This window comes from Anopheles maculipalpis, chromosome 3RL (genome assembly GCF_943734695.1).
Source record: "Anopheles maculipalpis chromosome 3RL, idAnoMacuDA_375_x, whole genome shotgun sequence".
NCBI lineage: Eukaryota > Metazoa > Arthropoda > Insecta > Diptera > Culicidae > Anopheles > Anopheles maculipalpis.
Window position 1 is genome coordinate 73,529,243 of NC_064872.1, and position 17,711 is coordinate 73,546,953.

Below are 17,711 nucleotides of genomic sequence, written 5' to 3' on the forward strand. Positions count from 1 at the left end.
TTACAAAGAAGTGCATAGTGGTGCTGCTGGTGCTGCAAGCATCCTTGCGGGTCATGCGGGAGTGACGCTACGAATTGTGTGTGTATTGTGTTGAGGGGGAAGCATAATTTCACCCTAAGCCGCCGTCGTCATCGTATGGAACGCATTTGATATTTTTTTGTCGTGCGGTTCGTGCATTTGTACGTTGCGTCGTCATCCGGTCGTTCCGGGCGGTTGTTGGTTGATCGTCATGCGAAGGAAGAATCGATTGATTTCGCAGCAGAAGCGCGTTTGCGTTGGCTTGCATCGGTATCAGGCAAACAGGAGGATACTGGCTGAAGAAGCAGCGCGGGTATTGGATGGCATTGGCAAACGTCCGATTTTTTAACGAAGCTGCTGTCATGACAGAGCAGTTAACGAAACAAACATCATGGGCGGACGAACTAAAACGATACGTTCCTGGAGTTCAACCTGATGAGGGATGAAAATAATTTTCTGGCTGTTTTTAAAGTGAAAAAGATATAAAAATTAATGATGAATCAGCTTTGTGATTTTTTTTGTAGTTGGTCACATTGCAGGGCTTAGGGTTTCGTATTAAAATCTCCTAATATGTGTTTGCACCATTACGGGTTTCTTATTGTAGGATGAAAAAAGTGAGTGATGAAAATTTAATTAAATTGTGCTGAGTGAAGAAACCACCGTACCAAGTTGCTGCAAGTGCTATGTTGTGAAGTGTGAAGTTGCGGAAAAATCAAAAGAAAATGAATGTGTTAATATTTGCCCGAGAACATAACCCGGTATCGTACGCATGTATTGCTCGTTCTCGTGAGTGAAAGTGCAATCTGCATTTTTAAGAATTCAACTTCCAGAATCTGTGTAAAATATAATTTAAATCGTGTTGATATGCGGTTGTTGTGTGTTGCTAAAATACCGAGCGAGCGAAAGTGCGCGCCATCAACGAAGCTGAACGAAGGCAAACGTCTGCTGCACGAAGCGAAAACTGTCAAACGCGCCCGAACCACCACGGCTCGACGAAAACGTCAACATCATCTACCCTTTTTAACGAAGTTGTGTGGTTGCGTTCGTCTAAAAATGGGCAGTGGGTTCGCGACGGAAGAAAATGGCGTCTGCCAACTTTTTGGAAGAAGCTCTTAAATCAGACGTCGACGAATCCGCGGTGAATGCGATTGTCGGTACGCTGGAAAATCAGTTGGACGCGAACACGAACCAGGTGCAACAAGTAGACGGTGTAGCTGGCCCATTAGCGGTGGTCGGTGGTGGCGTTGTGAAAAATCAATCCGGTGGTGTTGGTGGTGCTGGTGCACGTATCGAGGCAGGCGTTGTGTCTAATGGGGGTACGGGCAGTAGCAGTGCTTCACCACAGGCAGTGCCGTCGACACACGTACAGCAGCAGCAGAAGAAGCACGGCACTGGTGGCCTCATTACGAATGGTGAAATAGTGTCGAATAGTAGTGCGAACCACGGTGGTGCTATCATTAACAACAATACGATTACGACCAATAATAACAACCTTGGTGGCAGCAGCAACAAGACGTTCGTGGTGAACGCGAGTGTGAACAGCTCGATAACGACAGTGATCGGTGGGAAAGGGGCTGCTGGTGTAACGACGGTTGGCGGTAGTGGTGCCAGTGGTGGTGGTACGTTATCGAACATCAGCATTGGCCAGCAGCAGCAGCAGCAGCATCAACAGCAACGTAACACCATCCCAGCAACGGTGGTTGCTACGGGGAGTACGCCCGGCGGAGGCGGCGGAACCGTCAACATCATCAGCCAGCAGATAGTGGTTCCTGCGCGTGGTGGCGGTACCGTTGGCCAGCAGCATCCTCCTCCGCCGTTTAACGTTCCTCCACAGCACAGCTACACGGCAGCTTCCAGCGGCAGCAACAGCAACATCGTTTTCAGCAATAATCACCTCGTAACGTCGTCGACCATGCCAAAGAATGAACCAGTAAAGTTGGTTTATCCTGCAGCCGGCGGTACCACCCAGACGGCGGTCCTCAACATGAACAACAACCGCGTCACCCTGACCCCGTCGTCATTGCCGAACGGCGGGACGCTTACCATGTCCCAGCAAGGGCAGCTCATCCAAACGAACGTGGTGGCAACCGGTGGCGGGACCAAAACTATCGCCGGCACCACCATCCAGCAGCAGCAGCCGGGTGCGGGCCAACCGGGCCAACAGCAGTCCAGTGGTGCACCGCAGACGATCATTATCAAAAATTCGGCCGGCGGCGGTACGGTCATGAATACGGGCACGCCCGGCATCATGACGGTTTCGAAACCGATCAACAATCAGGTAGAGTTTTGTTTTGTACAAATCCCTCCCCTCCCCTTCATCCTGCCGCCCACTTGCGCTGCACCCGCCGTTGTCCAGTTTTAGTTTGTGCGCTTCCGGCGGACATAAGCTTGATGATAATGGTCCGGCATTGCGTACTGTTTTTTGTGTGCGTTGATAATTCTACTAACCAATATGCCACATATTGTCGTACGATGGTAGATAGGATTGCTCTTATGTCTCCTTACCGCCTGCTAACCTTTCTAATAAGGCGTATGTTTAGCGTTGTGTGCGATTCGTGTTAGTAAAACTCCTCCACGGGACAAGAACGATGTTGCTGAGTAAAATCCCTTTCAGCCGGCTTTTTTCGCGGATTTACCGAACTTGTGCGTGTGTATGGAATGTTGGAAAGGGTTGGAAGCTGTGAGAAAGAGAGAGTGAGCGAGAACCTTTCACCACCTGTCAGCAGCAGCAATCGTTGCTCCAGTTTTCTGGAGAAAGATTGTGTGAGAAGTAAGAACGGTCGGGTGGGTCGGTGCTCTGTGAAATGACAGGATATAATAGGATGTAAACATTACTACCACAATGATGGTAGCGCGAGGTCACAATACAAACACACCGGCAGGATACACATTCCGGGACAATCGGAACAGTATCAGGACTCGCGTAAATCGTTTGAGATTAAGGAATCTATGTGTGTGTGTTAGTACAGTAGGTAAGGAAGGAAATACACAAATTGTCCTAGTGGAAAAGGATGATACTGTATGTTTCAAAATTGTGTTTAAAAATGTTTAAAAACGTAATTTTTCTTTTAAAAAGTCGTTTTCTCTCGCTCGACTCGACGGTACTGCGTCGGTCGTTTGTGTTTCACATTCGAAGCGGTTGCTAGGTTGCGAAGTAGGTTTGCGGCGCTACCTTTTGCGCGTAAACACGTTTTAAGACGTTGTGCACTTTCACTTCAGTCAGCGAAATTTTAAACCCACCTTATTATGTTTCTGGAAGGGACACATTGTATGTGGACCCAACTGTGTGTGTACCGGAATCCGGTGAATTAATTTCTTTCGCCTAATTGAAAAATACTTCCTAAAGTGAACTGAAAATGTTAAATTATATGGATGGATGTGCTTAATAATCAATAGAATCGCTCATGTTTTAAAATTTCCCTTTTTATTCCCTTTTTATATTTCTTTCCCTTTTTATTTTTTAGTTCAGTTCTTGTTTCTGATACTGAACGTCTCACTTGAAACTGTGATCGAACGGAAAAGTCATCGACAGTCAAGGAAATCCCGCGTTTTTCACGCACCACTCACACATAGCCATGGTGAAGGCGCCCTCCCCATTCCGTGTACAACACGTATCAAGCGCTCGTGACGTTTGCGGGCGTTTTATGCTCGAACGCGAGCGTTCGCTACATGTATGCGTGCTCTCTTTCTCTCTCTCGCTTGCTCGCCGGCGCGCGTAATCCGTACGGTCTCTCAGCACCAGCAGCCCGTAGTGTATGTTGTTGGCTGCCAGGGTTAATAGCTGGCATCATCGTGCCGTGCATACGTCACAGGTGCTTCTAGATCGAAGTGAGTGAGCATACAAAAAAGAAGGTTCTCCCTTCAAATGCGATCACTTGCCGAGGGCCAGCGATTTAGTGGAGTGCCGGTATTTTCGCTGTTCCATCATCCACAACCACCAACACGATTGATTGGTTTGTTAATGTGTTAGTGGTAGGATTGTGATGCTTTCTGCAACGGGCACCAGCATCAGCCGCAGTAGCAGCATCAGCCCACCTCCCACCTTGGTGTTCGGGAGGAGGGGTGGCACAGAATCCACAGCTGATCCGGAAAGCGTGTGTGTCATCATATTACGAATCGCAGCCTTCACTTTTTGATCGAACAAATCAGTGGCTCCTGCCGGGGAAGGCACAATGTCCATTGATTTATGTTTTGTTCTAAACATTACCTCACACGCAACTTTGGGAGGCGTGTGTGTGTAAGCGAGAGGGATAGATAGATAGAAAGAGCATGTAGGCAGAAAATGTAACGATAACCGGTTGACTTTTGCCAATAACATAGTGTCATTGACCTTCATTCTTGATGGTCAATGTCTTTGATGTGAGTGTGTTGTTTGGTTACCGATTTGAAAATTAATTTAATCGCTTTTAATTATATAAACAAAAAGCATTCTTTCAATGTAGCCACATTATGGTTGGCCTATGTGAAGATTTCATATTTTTATCTTGAATTCTTTTTCAATAAATAAGGTAATTTTGCAACAATGTTTTTTTTTTTTTGTAATTTACGGTCTTCATATTATTTTTTCCCCCAAAGGGGTCTCCTACGTTGTTAAGGGTAAAATTAACTCATGGATAGTTTATAATGCCAGAACAAAACATCTTCGGAGCATCCAGCACAACATGAAATCAATCGTAGATCATCAAGCTAAGTCAAAAAAAGAAAATGTAAAATTAACTTTGATATAATTGATGAAACCTACTAAACTTACCGATCTTACAGATCGGATTCTCCCTCCCGATTCTGGAACGATAGGCGATAAAAGAGTCGTTGAAGATAACTCAACTGTCTCAAGATCCGAGTGGTTAGTCCAACACTTTGAAGGACGCGGATAGAATACCAATTTGAATTTCGAGTTTTTCTAACAGCTCGAACATGAGCTGGCAGTAGAAGAAGAGAAACACTCTATAGTCACGGTCACCCGTTTTTATCACCTGGATAAATGGGGGATGATTCCGACAGTCATGTTTTGGAGTTATCGCGATCGCGAACTTGAAGTACACGCGTGTGAATTGTGTGATGTATACAATGGTTATACTCACCAAACTTATCATAAGAGCAATAATCTTCCCGAGTTCCAAATGCGGTTGTCTTATTGGACTACTAGTAAAGCTAGCAAATGCACAAAATATCCACTCAAACCATCGATTTCTACACCGTTTTATGTAGGTGTGATTCTCCAGTTCATGTAGTAGCGAAGTTGAAGCTCTCAATGTAATAACAACATAAAATTAAAACAAAATACTAATGCAACTTTTGTATCAAACATTTCACACATTCCGTAGGCAACACCAAACATAGTCGGTTTACCCGGTGGTGTACAAATTGTAAATGTTAGACCTGGCGCACAACCTACACAAGCACAGCAGAAAACTGTTGCCGCTGTATCACCTAGAGTTGTCATTGGTAGTCAGCCAATAGTTAGTACTAGACCACCAAACGCAAGCGCTGTAAGAATCAAACCAGTTACATTTTTTTTCTCTCTTCACAACAGTACTTATTAGTCAGCTATACTTTGCTAGATGTCTGCACTTTTGGTTCATTATTAGTTCGATAAGTTTACATACCACGTTGTTGTCGTACATGCTTTTGTTTTGTTGTTGTTCCGTTTGCACCTTTGCTTGTTACGCCTTATTTGCTTAATAGTTAATAATTATTTGCTTTTAAATTGAAGTGTTTTTTTATAATTTCAACACGTGTGATTGATGCACTGTTGGTACGGTTTACTGCTATTATGCTTTCTTATGTTTTTGGTCTTTTAAGTTGTTTATTGTGCGCTTTGCTTCGTTCGTTGTGTTTGTCCTAATCGGATCGATTTTTGTTTTCATCACAAGTATTGAATTTAATATATTTTTTCAATTTCTATTTTTCTTTTATTGACGAATTTCTTGTTTAAAAAATGAGTTTTCTTAAAATCATGTGAAAAGTGAAAGAAAATCAAATTAAAAATATTTTCTTTGCCTTGTAGCACTGATGTAAAACTGAAATTAAAACTAAACTAAACCACTGTCTGAAAAATTCTGTTCTTTTTGTTGCGTTGTCACTTGCCGATTATGATTTTGATTGTATATTTTGGTTGGTTTGTATGTTTTCGTGCCGTTTTCAAGTCCATGTGGTAATTAGAATTAGAAGAAAATAAAATAAAAATCAATGTACTGATATAATTCTTTTTCATTTTCCATTTGCACTTGCATCCTGACGATACCAATTCCACTGCTGCGACGCTCTCCGGATTCCTGGCATTGCACGGACGGCCACCCGCAGATCACATTAAGTGCCCTTCAAGGACAGCAAGGTTCGACGCTGCTGCTGAAAAATGAGCAGGGCCAGTTTCAGCTGCTCCGGATCGGTCCGGCCCCGGCCGGTGCCCAAATTACACCCGCCAGTCTTACGGGATCGTCCGCCAATTCAACGATACGGTTGCAAACTGTACCAGCTGTAAGTAGGTTTACCGGTCCTCCATTAGCCCTCCGAAAGACCATTGTCACCAGTGCGCAACAGGTGAAACAGAAGCAAAATGTAATTACCAAACATTTCAAAACCGCATCTCTCTGCTTGTTTTGACTTAAAAAAACACAACATAAACACATACAAATTACGTTTATGCAACAAAAATATACATATAGTTTACTGGTTTTTGAAGTTTTGTGTTTGGTTGGTTTGTGTATGTTTTTGTTTTGCGTTCTTACCGGAATTTTATGATCTTTCACACAAGATCTCTTTAAGATTCTGCTTCAAGAATGTGTCTGTTTTGATTTGTCCCGAACAAAGCGACGTGTTTCAAATTGTTCGATAAAAAAGTGTCTTGATTTTCTATATTTTTATGTCATTTATAATTATTTTTATGTTCAGTGTGTTGTGCTAGAATGAGTTTTTTTATAAGTTTCTGATTATATATAGTAAGATGCATGAAAAAACTCGTTTCAAATGTATGTTTTTTGTACTTTTGTTAAAATGTTGGAAGAAAAGTTCTAAAAAAAAGTGCAGAACCGCAACAGAAAAGGTGTGAGCTACGAACAAAATTGCCAAGATCGGTGCTGAAGAACAAAATTGATATTGAAAGTTGAACAAGCGTGATCTGTACTCGGCAGCACGATCCTGGATCGCGTCATGATTTGTGCTTTTGTTTATGATTTTATTCAAATTCGCATGATTTTGTTCCCCTTGTAGGGACACACACACGTGTTATAATTAATATCCCTGTTCGCTATCCTGAAAAATTCAAAATTTTGCCTCTTTTTAAAGAGATTATGCTGATGAAACATGTGCTGACTGATTTTCTGTATTTCTGTTGCTGTGTTGCTATTTATTTTATGGTCAAATTTTGTTTATTAAGTGCGATTTTTTCCATTTTTTTATTTTGCAAGACAATCTCAATTGGCAAAGCTGTGTCACTGATATTGAGTATATTTATGATAATGTGAGATTGAATGTTAAGATTTTTTGTTCTTATCTTCATATGTTGTTATGTTCTCCCTGCGCAATTGGAATCTCCCCCCAACGAATAATCTGGTAGTAGTGTACGTTCGTTTTTTTGTTTGGTTAACGTTTTCTAATCGTCCCTCCAATGATTAGCGTCTGCATCTTTCTCTCTCTAGATTCAGCTTCATCAGTGTTTCAATTTAATCGCGGATATGTGTGTGCCCTGAATGTGTCCTCCGCACACACCAAAAAATGCTCTGCCCCACAATTATTAATTGTCTTTCGATTCAAATGTTGCAACCTTTTTATTTGCAGACACATTCATCTGGATCCGGTGCAATAATAGTTAGCTCGCAGTCGATCACGACCACCCCGACCAGCTACATCTCCACCCAGCCGACACCGGTGGCATCGGTTGCACCGGTACCAGCCCTAGCCGCCCAGCAAAATATCACAATCACTCACTCCCCGGCACAGGTCGGTGGCCAACCGACGGTGCTGGCAGCGCAGCACCAGCAGCAGCAACAGCACCAGCAGCAACAGACGACGACGGTCGTCGCAACACCTCATTCCGTAGCGCAGCAGCAATCGCAACAGCAGCAGACGGTTGTTGTTACCACGACGCCGGGCACGACACCGGCCCAGCAGCGAAACTCCCTAGATAATACCAAAGAAAAGTGTAGCAAATTTTTGACGAACCTAATCGAACTCTCGAAGCGGGAACCGCCCAAGGTGGAGCAGAATGTGCGAACGCTGATACAGGAGCTGGTGGACGCGAACGTCGATCCGGCAGAGTTTTGCGAACGGCTCGAGCGCCTACTGAACGCTAGTCCGCAACCATGTTTGATTGGCTTTTTAAAGGTAATGGCGACAAGCAGCATACGATGCGGACACTGAAGCAAAAGGTACTAAAATACTGAAACCATGCTTTTTTCCCCTGTAAAATCTGCAGAAAAGTTTACCACTGCTACGGCAATCGCTAGTGACTAAAGAAATCACGATCGAAGGTATCAACCCACCGTCGACCGCTGTCGCCTTTGGTACTACCGCCTTATCCCAAATTCCTGTAAGTATTTCCGCACCGAAAACTACACCACTGTTGACTAATAATGTACCCCCAAATGCTTTTAGGCCCAAATACGTCCGGTTCAACCGACGATCGTGTCCCAGAACAGTATGGTCGGTCAGACGCAGATCCGCATGCTAACCTCACAGTCCGGCGTAACGACCGTGCCACGGATCGGGCAAACGACCATCCGGCCGGCGGCACCGGTACGAATACAAACGCCGCTACAGCAACACCAAACCGGTTCAACGACCATCGTTGGACCACGGTCCCTAACTGCCCAACAGATACGACCGAACGCGACCACGATCGGGCATACGACGATCGTACAGACGGCGGGCGGTCAACAGTTGCCGCAAACCATCTCAACCACACCTCCTGCATTGCTACCGGTGAGTGGGAGTGCTACTTCGTACATTTCCTCCGCTCAGCAGGTACTTAGAGAAATTTAGTAGTATTCGTGTTTTTGGGGTCTTTTTTAATTTTTCGAAAAACACGTTGTGTTGTGCCGTTTTCTACGTATTACGGCCTTTTCTTCTTTTAGTTTTGTTTTTAACTCACAATCGTAATTTTACTTATCACTATCTTTTTTTTTTGTTTGCTGCACAGAACCTTCTATCCCTGCCGCATTATTTGAATTTTATTTCTTACTTCATTTCCCTTTACCTTCTATTTGCCTCCCCCTCAGTACTGCGCCTAATACACTCTTTTTCCAACCTTTTTTTTTATTGTATTAGCACCGCTTCTCCTCGCTGTCCCATTACTATTTGTTTTTCTTATTTTTGTATATATATATAAATTAAAATAATGCCTCGTCTATTGATTATGCTATACTTCTTTTTTCCTTCATTCCGTATCATTCCGTAAACGTTCCTGCAAACACATATACACATCAAACTCTCCTCCTAACGCCAACATTAGTATCGAGTATGTATTTTGATAATATTTTTTATTCCTAAACTGATTGCGATGGTAGCGTAGTGTAAACATGCACGGTTGTTGTTAGGTTGCTGTAAACTAGACGTTAATTGTATTTTATTTTGATGTAGAATAATTGTGCCATAGCTTCAAGAGCAAACAGAGCATACCAGGATATCCCGAAACTATTTGACGCTTTCTCATATATTTTTGTATTCGTCTCGAGGATTTCTGATGCGTTCCGATACATTTGTAACATCATCCAACAATGTTGTACCTGTTTAAACAATATTTTTGTCATCGTCCTAAAGTATTTTAAATAAATATCAAAAGCTATGTCTTCTTTTTACAATGTACCAAAAACTTGAGAAGAAGAGACTAAAAATATGCCCTGGTTAGTTCAAAAGATTGTATTGTAATTGTAATTAAAAGATCTTTCGATTATGAAGATTGTAATTATAAGTCTTTCGATTATGTTCCGGTACAAGTGATTGAATAGAATCCATTTTGACAAAAAAGAAGAAAATTTTGACACCTCATATATCTGTGAAATCGTTCAAAAGCTACGGTAATAAGTTAAAAATAAATGGGACAAGCGATAAAAAACCTCGAGACGAAATAAAAAATATTATCCCCTGTTCTATCGTCACTAAACCATGGAAAAGCGTCAAAAGTAATTGATTTAGCCGTTCGTATCTTAAGAAGCTGTTGTTACCGGTCGAAGTACGCATCCCCCATAACCGTATGTGCATCGAGCGATTGAAAATAGTTTTGATCGAAAAATATCTGAGTTCTTGGGTATCAATTTGCATGATATAATACGGTACCGGGAACCAGTAAATAGCTTTAGCGCGTTTCTTGCTTAAAGCGCGTGTAAGTTTAAAAGGTTGAGGCGTAACTGTGAATGCTTTTTTTCTTTATAATTGGGTCTGTTTTTTGCGCTGTATTACTTCTCGGCTCAAGACGTATTTAAATTCGATTGCGTGTTTGATTTACAATTAAAGTTAAACAAACTAATCGCGTTCTGTTGCTGCTGGAGCCTTCGCGTGATCGAGTCCCAACGTCGATCAGTTTCGTTTAAGCTTTTAATATTGTTTTGCAATTGTTTTCAATATATCCCGCAACATTATTATTAGTAAAGTAGAAAAGAATGAAACAAATATGGGTTGCTGTTTCCTATCATACGATAATTGCTGTTACTTGCTGCCTATCCTCTAACCCCCACCCCTGATTCCTCTACACCAACCAACCCTTCGTGCCCTTTTTTTTACGTCTGACTGGAATGTGTTTTATTAATTTGCTATCCATATTTCAGTATGGCATATTTAAAGCGTTCGTTTATTCGCTGCTTTTAATTATCTTTATTCTAAAAATTCATACAACTGGAACGAGTTTATTTTATCTTTCCAATACCAAAACTTTTACAATTTTTATTATGTGTTTGTGGATGTTGGAAAGGTAAAATATGTGTTCCAGCGGTGCAGAGTAATCAATAATAATATTCACTGTAGGATTTTTTGTTCTAAATACATATATTCCTACTTATATTTGACTACTCTTCTTCTCCTCTCAATATATATATATATTTATTGGTGCTGGATTTATGTTCCTTTCAATGGGATATTGTATCGTTCTTTTTATAATCGTCCGTCTTTTTACGCGTCTTCCTCATAACCGTTGTTTGTATTATCTTTCATTCTCCCCATAATTAAATACTTCTCCCATTTCCTAGTCAATAGTTTATAGATTTTTTAAATTTTTCATTTAAAACATTAGTCCCGAGAAAGTTGTTTCTCCTGAATTGAACAATTTAATACTCTCTTACCCGATTTTAAACGCATGCATGACACCTTTTTTCATAACAATTAGCTACCTACTACTAGTATGGCTTGCAACTGAACATCTACCGTTTGTTGTTTGACTTTATTGTTTGATTTAGTGATTGGTTTGTTAAAAAAAATGAAAATAGGATAATTTTTGTTTATGATTTTGAGTTTCGATACTAAATTTCTCTCTCTGTCCTGCTGAAAAGAAGGAGTACGCACATGCTCAACAAAATAGGTATAAAATGAACCGTTCCACACTGTTCATGATTGGTAAAAAAAGTTATAAAATTTTGTTTGAAAAAAGGCAGACAGACGGATGTTTCGATTCGGTGGAATGAATATGAACAATTGGAAAATTATTTATTATATATTCAATTATGTTAATCACAAACGCTCTGGAAGTTGTCCTTCTTCTATGTATTACTTTGTTTATTTTCCTTTTTTTTAAAGAGTGTGTTAAGATCGTTCTTCGTGGCGATAATATTATTTCAGATGTTTTCTTTTCTTTTCTTACAGGGTTTAACAGCTCATAGAACAGGCATTAGAATAGTAGAAACAAAGCGAAATTCGAGAAAAAACATTTCCCGACTTGAACACATGAACCATTCCGAATCCAAGCCGACGATCATGATTAAGATATGGAAAAAATGCAGGTTCCCTATTGACCATATCTGCCTCTTAAGGCAAATTTGTATTGACAAAAGGTAATTTTGTCAATAGCGGGAGTCGATTGAAACTGATGAAATGTGTGTTCAAGACAGAAATTGTTGAGCATTCTGAATCTTGCATTGTGCAAGCTATTCTAATACTTGTTCTATGGGCTGGTAAAACCCAGAATTACCTCTTCTACTTCTACATCAAAATATCGTTAAATATATAGAAACAATTGTTCTAAATGTTAGCTTTAAATGTGACGATTAAGAATCAATTTACGTATAGAATAGTGTATTCGTCTCGAAATTCGATGTCTTGCCGGAAACAAACAAAAAAAAAGCCAAACTTTTACTCTTGCCTATATTTGTAGTAAGATTCGCAGATGAACGATGAAATAACGGTTTTATTCCCTCCATATTCTCTCTTCTCACCTGCCAAATGTGCGATGATATGTGATGATGGTGGATGGTCCTCCGTGTCCTCTGCCTCCGAACCCTTCACCTTCTCTGCCCTGTGTCGTGCCGTGTCGTGCGGACACACTTGTTCAAAACAAAAACAAAAAACCTCTTGCCCCGTGGTTATCCGTGTATACAGATCCGAGCACCGTCCGGCACCTCGATTACACGTACTGGCGCGACGTTACAGATCCGCACCACTACACCGGTGTCGCGCACGGTTACGTCCGTCGGCGGCACGACGGTCACAACGGGCGGGCTCGCGAAACAGATCGTCCAGTCGCAAGTCAATCAGATCCGCGGACAGACGCCGGTAGCATCGGTGGCGGCCGTCGCTGCGGCGGCCGCTGCCGCCGCTTCCGGCACCACTGCCACACAGGTTAAGCAAGTGACAGCAATTACCGGCGGTGGGAATGTGGTGGTTAGTTTAAACCAAGTGCCACCCCCGATGCAACCAGTGTCGGGCAATGCGAGCGTCATTGGCAGTACCGCGGGCTCACTCGCGGTAAGCCTCGTACCGACCATGCCAGCCCTCACGCTCACCTCCTCGGCGGTTAGCGCCGGACTGGGTGCGGGAGTTGTGACTTCCGCAGCAGCGGCGGCGTCCGCAGCGACCGCGGTGCCCAGTGGCATCTCCGCGGCGGTAGTGATCAACTCGTCGTCCACTGCACCGACGGCTCCAGCGGTGGGAGCTACTTCGATCGGGACGGCACCTGCTGCCACCGCTACCGGTGGTAGCAATAGCAATAGTAGCACCGCCGTCGCACCCGGTACGACCGTAACGACCGTATCAACTAATAAAACTGTTACTGCCAAATCGCAGAACCTGACGGGGGCGACCAAGAAGAAGGCAAGTTCATCGTCGGCGGCTAGCGGAGCGGATGCGGAGAGTGCGGCTAGCAAGCGGGCCGGTGCGTCGGCACAGTCGCAGTTTTACCATCATCATGCGTCAATGTACGGGGACGACGATATCAACGATGTGGCGGCAATGGGTGGCGTTAATCTGGCGGAAGAAACGCAACGCATCCTCGGGTCGACCGAGTTCGTTGGGACGCAGATACGGTCATGCAAGGACGAGGTGTTTCTGCACATGCCGGCCCTGCAGACGAAAATACGGAGCATTATTGCGCGGCACGGACTCGAGGAGCCGAACAATGAGGTGGCGGTGCTGATATCGCACGCTTGCCAGGAACGGTTAAAGAACATTGTCGAGAAGCTAGCCATCATAGCGGAGCATCGGATAGATATCATAAAGGTAAGGAGAAGTGGTTTTGTTAGAGATAAACAAGTCTAGTCATCCATTATATAGCTGGCAGGACCTAGGAGGTCGCTAACTCCTGTCCCCGAGCAACCAGAAAGCTTCATACTCCAGGCAATCCGGTTCCCCGGGTAGCCACTAACTTTGGAGGCATATTTAAATCGCTTTGGCTACGCGTGTAGCCGGTTGCCTGGAATAATATGGAGAATATATCGAACACACCAACCAGCAAACAGTGAATCGTTCAGCTTTTCATTTATCAATCATTTAATTTCATTTTCCACAGGTTGATCCGCGGTACGAAATCACGAAGGATGTCCGAGGTCAGATAAAATTTCTCGAAGAGCTCGACAAAGCCGAACAGAAGCGGCACGAGGAGCAAGAGCGAGAAATGCTTATGCGGGCAGCTAAATCACGCTCGAAAACCGAAGATCCGGAACAGGCCAAACTAAAGGCGAAGGTAAGAGTGAGAGCGCGAGAGAAAGGGAGGCTTACAAGAAAATTTAAAAACAAACTTGAACCCCAATTTTTTAGGCGAAAGAAATGCAACGTGCCGAGATGGAGGAACTACGGCAACGGGACGCAAATATGACCGCGCTGCAAGCCATCGGACCGCGCAAGAAGCCGAAGCTAGAGGAAGGTGTAACGGCATCAACTACGGTACGTTGTCAGTGGCGATATGTTTATGTATATTTTTATTCAATAAATAATATGTATTTGAAAAATACTTTTGGTGCAGCCTGGAGTGTCTGGTATCGGTACGTTAAGTGGGAAAACGCCGACCCCGTTGCGGCCCCGTATCAAACGAGTCAACCTGCGTGATATGCTGTTCTATCTGGAGCAGGAAAGGGACACTGGGAAAAGTCAGATGCTGTACAAAGCCTACCTCAAGTGATCGATTGTGCTGTTTGCTGCTGTTGCTGCCGTTGGAGGCTAGGAAGAGGGACAACGATTCGAACGAACTTCGGCAGTTCGGTGTGTGTACTGCTGGAACCATCCTTGTCAGGCGCGTACTGCTACGAATTGGCAAAGGTTATTGGCAAGGTATACACGCACTAAGGTTGCCATACTGCGCTGATAAAAAAGGGACAGCAGTTCGGATCGCAAATTTTGCATCCCATTTCCCGTTTTAATCCTATCCGAGGGTACACGATGGTTTGTAAGTTGTGTAAAAATATTCATCGCTTAACACCCTGGATGGAAGCCGAATGTGAGTGAATTCTTTATCGCGCATCGCTTACGAGAGGAGCGGGTTAGGATGCGAACTGATTTTCTATGTTATAAACGATAGATTCCTAACCCTCCTTTCTTTCCTTTCGTACGGGAATTCAAAAGTCAAGCCTATCGAAAAACTAGCAACAACACACACACACACAAATCACCATTGATAAGGATCGTAGCAGTGTAGTACATGGTAAAACATTAAAAGTAAACACATCCAACCAAGCAACTGTAAAAGTGCAAGAAGAAAAGATTGAAAAAATGTACAGGAAAAACAAAGTGAAAATAATTTTAGAAAGAAAGTTGAACGCGGAACTTTGTCCAGGGGATGTGAAATAGAGCTAATATATGTGAAACTCGGGAGTGTATAGAGAGGATCGGGTGGACGAAGTGGTTTCGATGTAAAGAGCTAAATGTGTACGCATAAGCTAGGATGGAACTGTATCAAAAGAATATATTCTATAAACAGCATGATCTTCAGAAATGCTGTTTGCTGCAAACCGTAGGATAGTAACGCGAGCCCAGAAAATAAAAATGGTTTTTTATCAAAAACGACTAAGTTGAGGCACCGCATGTACGTAGGAGGAGTGTGTGTGTGTGTGAATGAATGTATGTGTGCGAGCGTGATAGCGAAGCACTATCGAGCAAATCGGGCTTGTGATAAGAACGTGTGTGCTGGTGTGTGTACGTGATCGTGTGCGAATGTATGGTAAATGGACAGTGGTGTAGTAAGTCCTCTTGGCGCTACCGGTAAAATAGAAAAAAGGGAATACAAATTTAACACAAAAAAAAAGATGAAACATATTAATTGAAATAATATGCTTAGTTAACCGAGATATGGCGAGTCTTTTCTTTTTCTTGTTGTGTACACAATACCACATAGATTTCGTTGAATGTTTCGTTTATTATTTTAATTTTGTACCAAGTTTTTTTTTTTTGTTTAATTGCACCTCTTTACTGCCAAAAACAAACAACAATAAAAAGATGGCAAATTAGTAGATCCGTCTTTCGCGAAACAAAAATAGTAAGGGGTCGTTGGCGCTCCCTCAAGCGGCTCATACGCTACAAAGGAATGTTTTGTTTTATGTGCAATTGTGCAAGTACATGCACTGCAGTGTTTGAAAAGAAGAAGGAAGTTAAGCGGAAAATGTGAAAAGATTAGGTTAAATAAAACGCGATAAAATATAGGTACGTAAAGTTGCCGAAAGGGTCAAATACAAAGAAAGTCGAAGGAGCGGCATGCTGTTGTTGTATGTTAAGTGAAAGGGTGGGACAACCGCAATGTTTGGGGCGCGGGGAGATGATCCAATCCAATAAAGCGAAAGTGAAAAGCTCATTCACGCAAAAGTCTCTGTAGAGAAAAGCTGACGCGCGACCGTGTAGTAGTATTTCGATTAAAATGTTTCCCTCCGGAATCGCTGTTATGTATATTTTTTTTTTCTTCTGTAATTAATTGTTTGGGAAGAGATGATGTGCGTTTTATTACAAAACAAAAACAAGCAAGAAAATCAACAAAATTAGACGTGCATAAAACAATCGTTGGAATAGGATTTATTATTTATGTGCATATTGGTTGTCACCGCCTTCCGGTTTTCGGTTAAATATAATTTAATTGTGAACAACACATTAATCAATTCGGAAGTGCGGTAAAACGGTGTTATTAATCAGTTCAGGTACGCTGGAGTGACAGAAAATCAGCAGTAAATTGTGTGGAGCGATGTGATCCAACAAAGTAAACCCCACACACACACATACACACGAAGCATTAGGAATTAGACAAGGAAGAAAGCGTTGTGCATATCTTTATGTAAATCGATCGCGATAGTCTAGGGGAAATAAGAGAAAGTTATTAACAAAAGTGCGATCGTTCGTATCGTTCGTATCTGTCATCTGTTTTTGTTTTGTTTCATAAATTCATGTTTTCTTTTGTAAGTTTGGACTTTTAGAAACAATGGTATGCAATTTAATTGGATATGGTGATTGTGCGATTACATTACTTGCGCCAAGAGTGAGAGCAAATCATTGTGGGTATGTGTGTGTGTGCGCGCGCTGGGAATACGACAGAAAACACGAAATGATGCGATCTACACAAAGCTAAAAATTTCGAGTTTAGGAAAAAATAAAGTGAAAACAGAAAACTGGAAAAGAAGGATAACTGAAACGGAAACGATAATATCATTCAATCATTAAAACCATTCGAAAGAAAAGCCTTATCAGGTCGATACACATTCTTTTCACACTTCTGTGGACGGTTGCTGTTGCTGGCTAGAACAATGATGCGAAGCATCACACGAAATACTGTTTGGATCCGAAACTCTCGCGCAGTCTCTTATGCATTGCCAGATCTACTTGGATCTGACGGATAGCTTTATTTCTTGGATCTACCAGGACCAGTTCCTAACAGTGGATCCGCGTATTTGCTAACAACGCGTTGTGACGACGGGCGTGACGCCGTTCCTAATGTGAAGCGGGTAGACATGGGAAAAACGATTCATTTTTAAAATTGGTTGCGGAACAATTCATTCAGTTTCGTGAACTGATCTGATGAGACAATTCTATGTACCGATAATTCTTTGTGCCGCTGTTGGTTCGTAGTGAGCTGCTGCTCTTTCACAGGTAATAAAAATAATACTTTCGACGATTCCTCCGCAAAAGATTACAAGATTAGATTAGAGATTAGATATCAAGATTACAATGTTTCTTTTCGCCAACGTTGGTGTGGTCGCGCATCGCCTTACGCTGCGTTGACGTTATGCTCTTATGTAAACAGCCGCTGGAACGATCGCGCATCGCTTATGCTGGACCGTAGCTTCGCCTGATCATTCCTTGTTCTT

At 42.5% G+C, this 17,711-nt stretch overlaps 2 protein-coding genes across 5 annotated transcripts in view; one reads left to right on the forward strand and one right to left on the reverse strand.

Moving 5' to 3' along the window:
* The window catches only part of LOC126562245 (protein henna), a 754,155-nt gene that overhangs the window by 519,938 nt on the left and 216,506 nt on the right, over positions 1–17,711 (reverse strand). The window lies entirely within an intron of this gene.
* On the forward strand, positions 974–14,560 carry LOC126563513 (transcription initiation factor TFIID subunit 4). Its single transcript, XM_050220158.1, has 10 exons — positions 974–2,296; positions 5,343–5,507; positions 6,322–6,576; positions 7,795–8,340; positions 8,432–8,545; positions 8,611–8,937; positions 12,538–13,653; positions 13,943–14,116; positions 14,191–14,316; positions 14,396–14,560. The coding sequence occupies exons 1-10, from the start codon at positions 1,100–1,102 to the stop codon at positions 14,549–14,551; spliced, it is 4,176 nt and encodes a 1,391-aa protein (XP_050076115.1). The 5' UTR covers positions 974–1,099; the 3' UTR covers positions 14,552–14,560.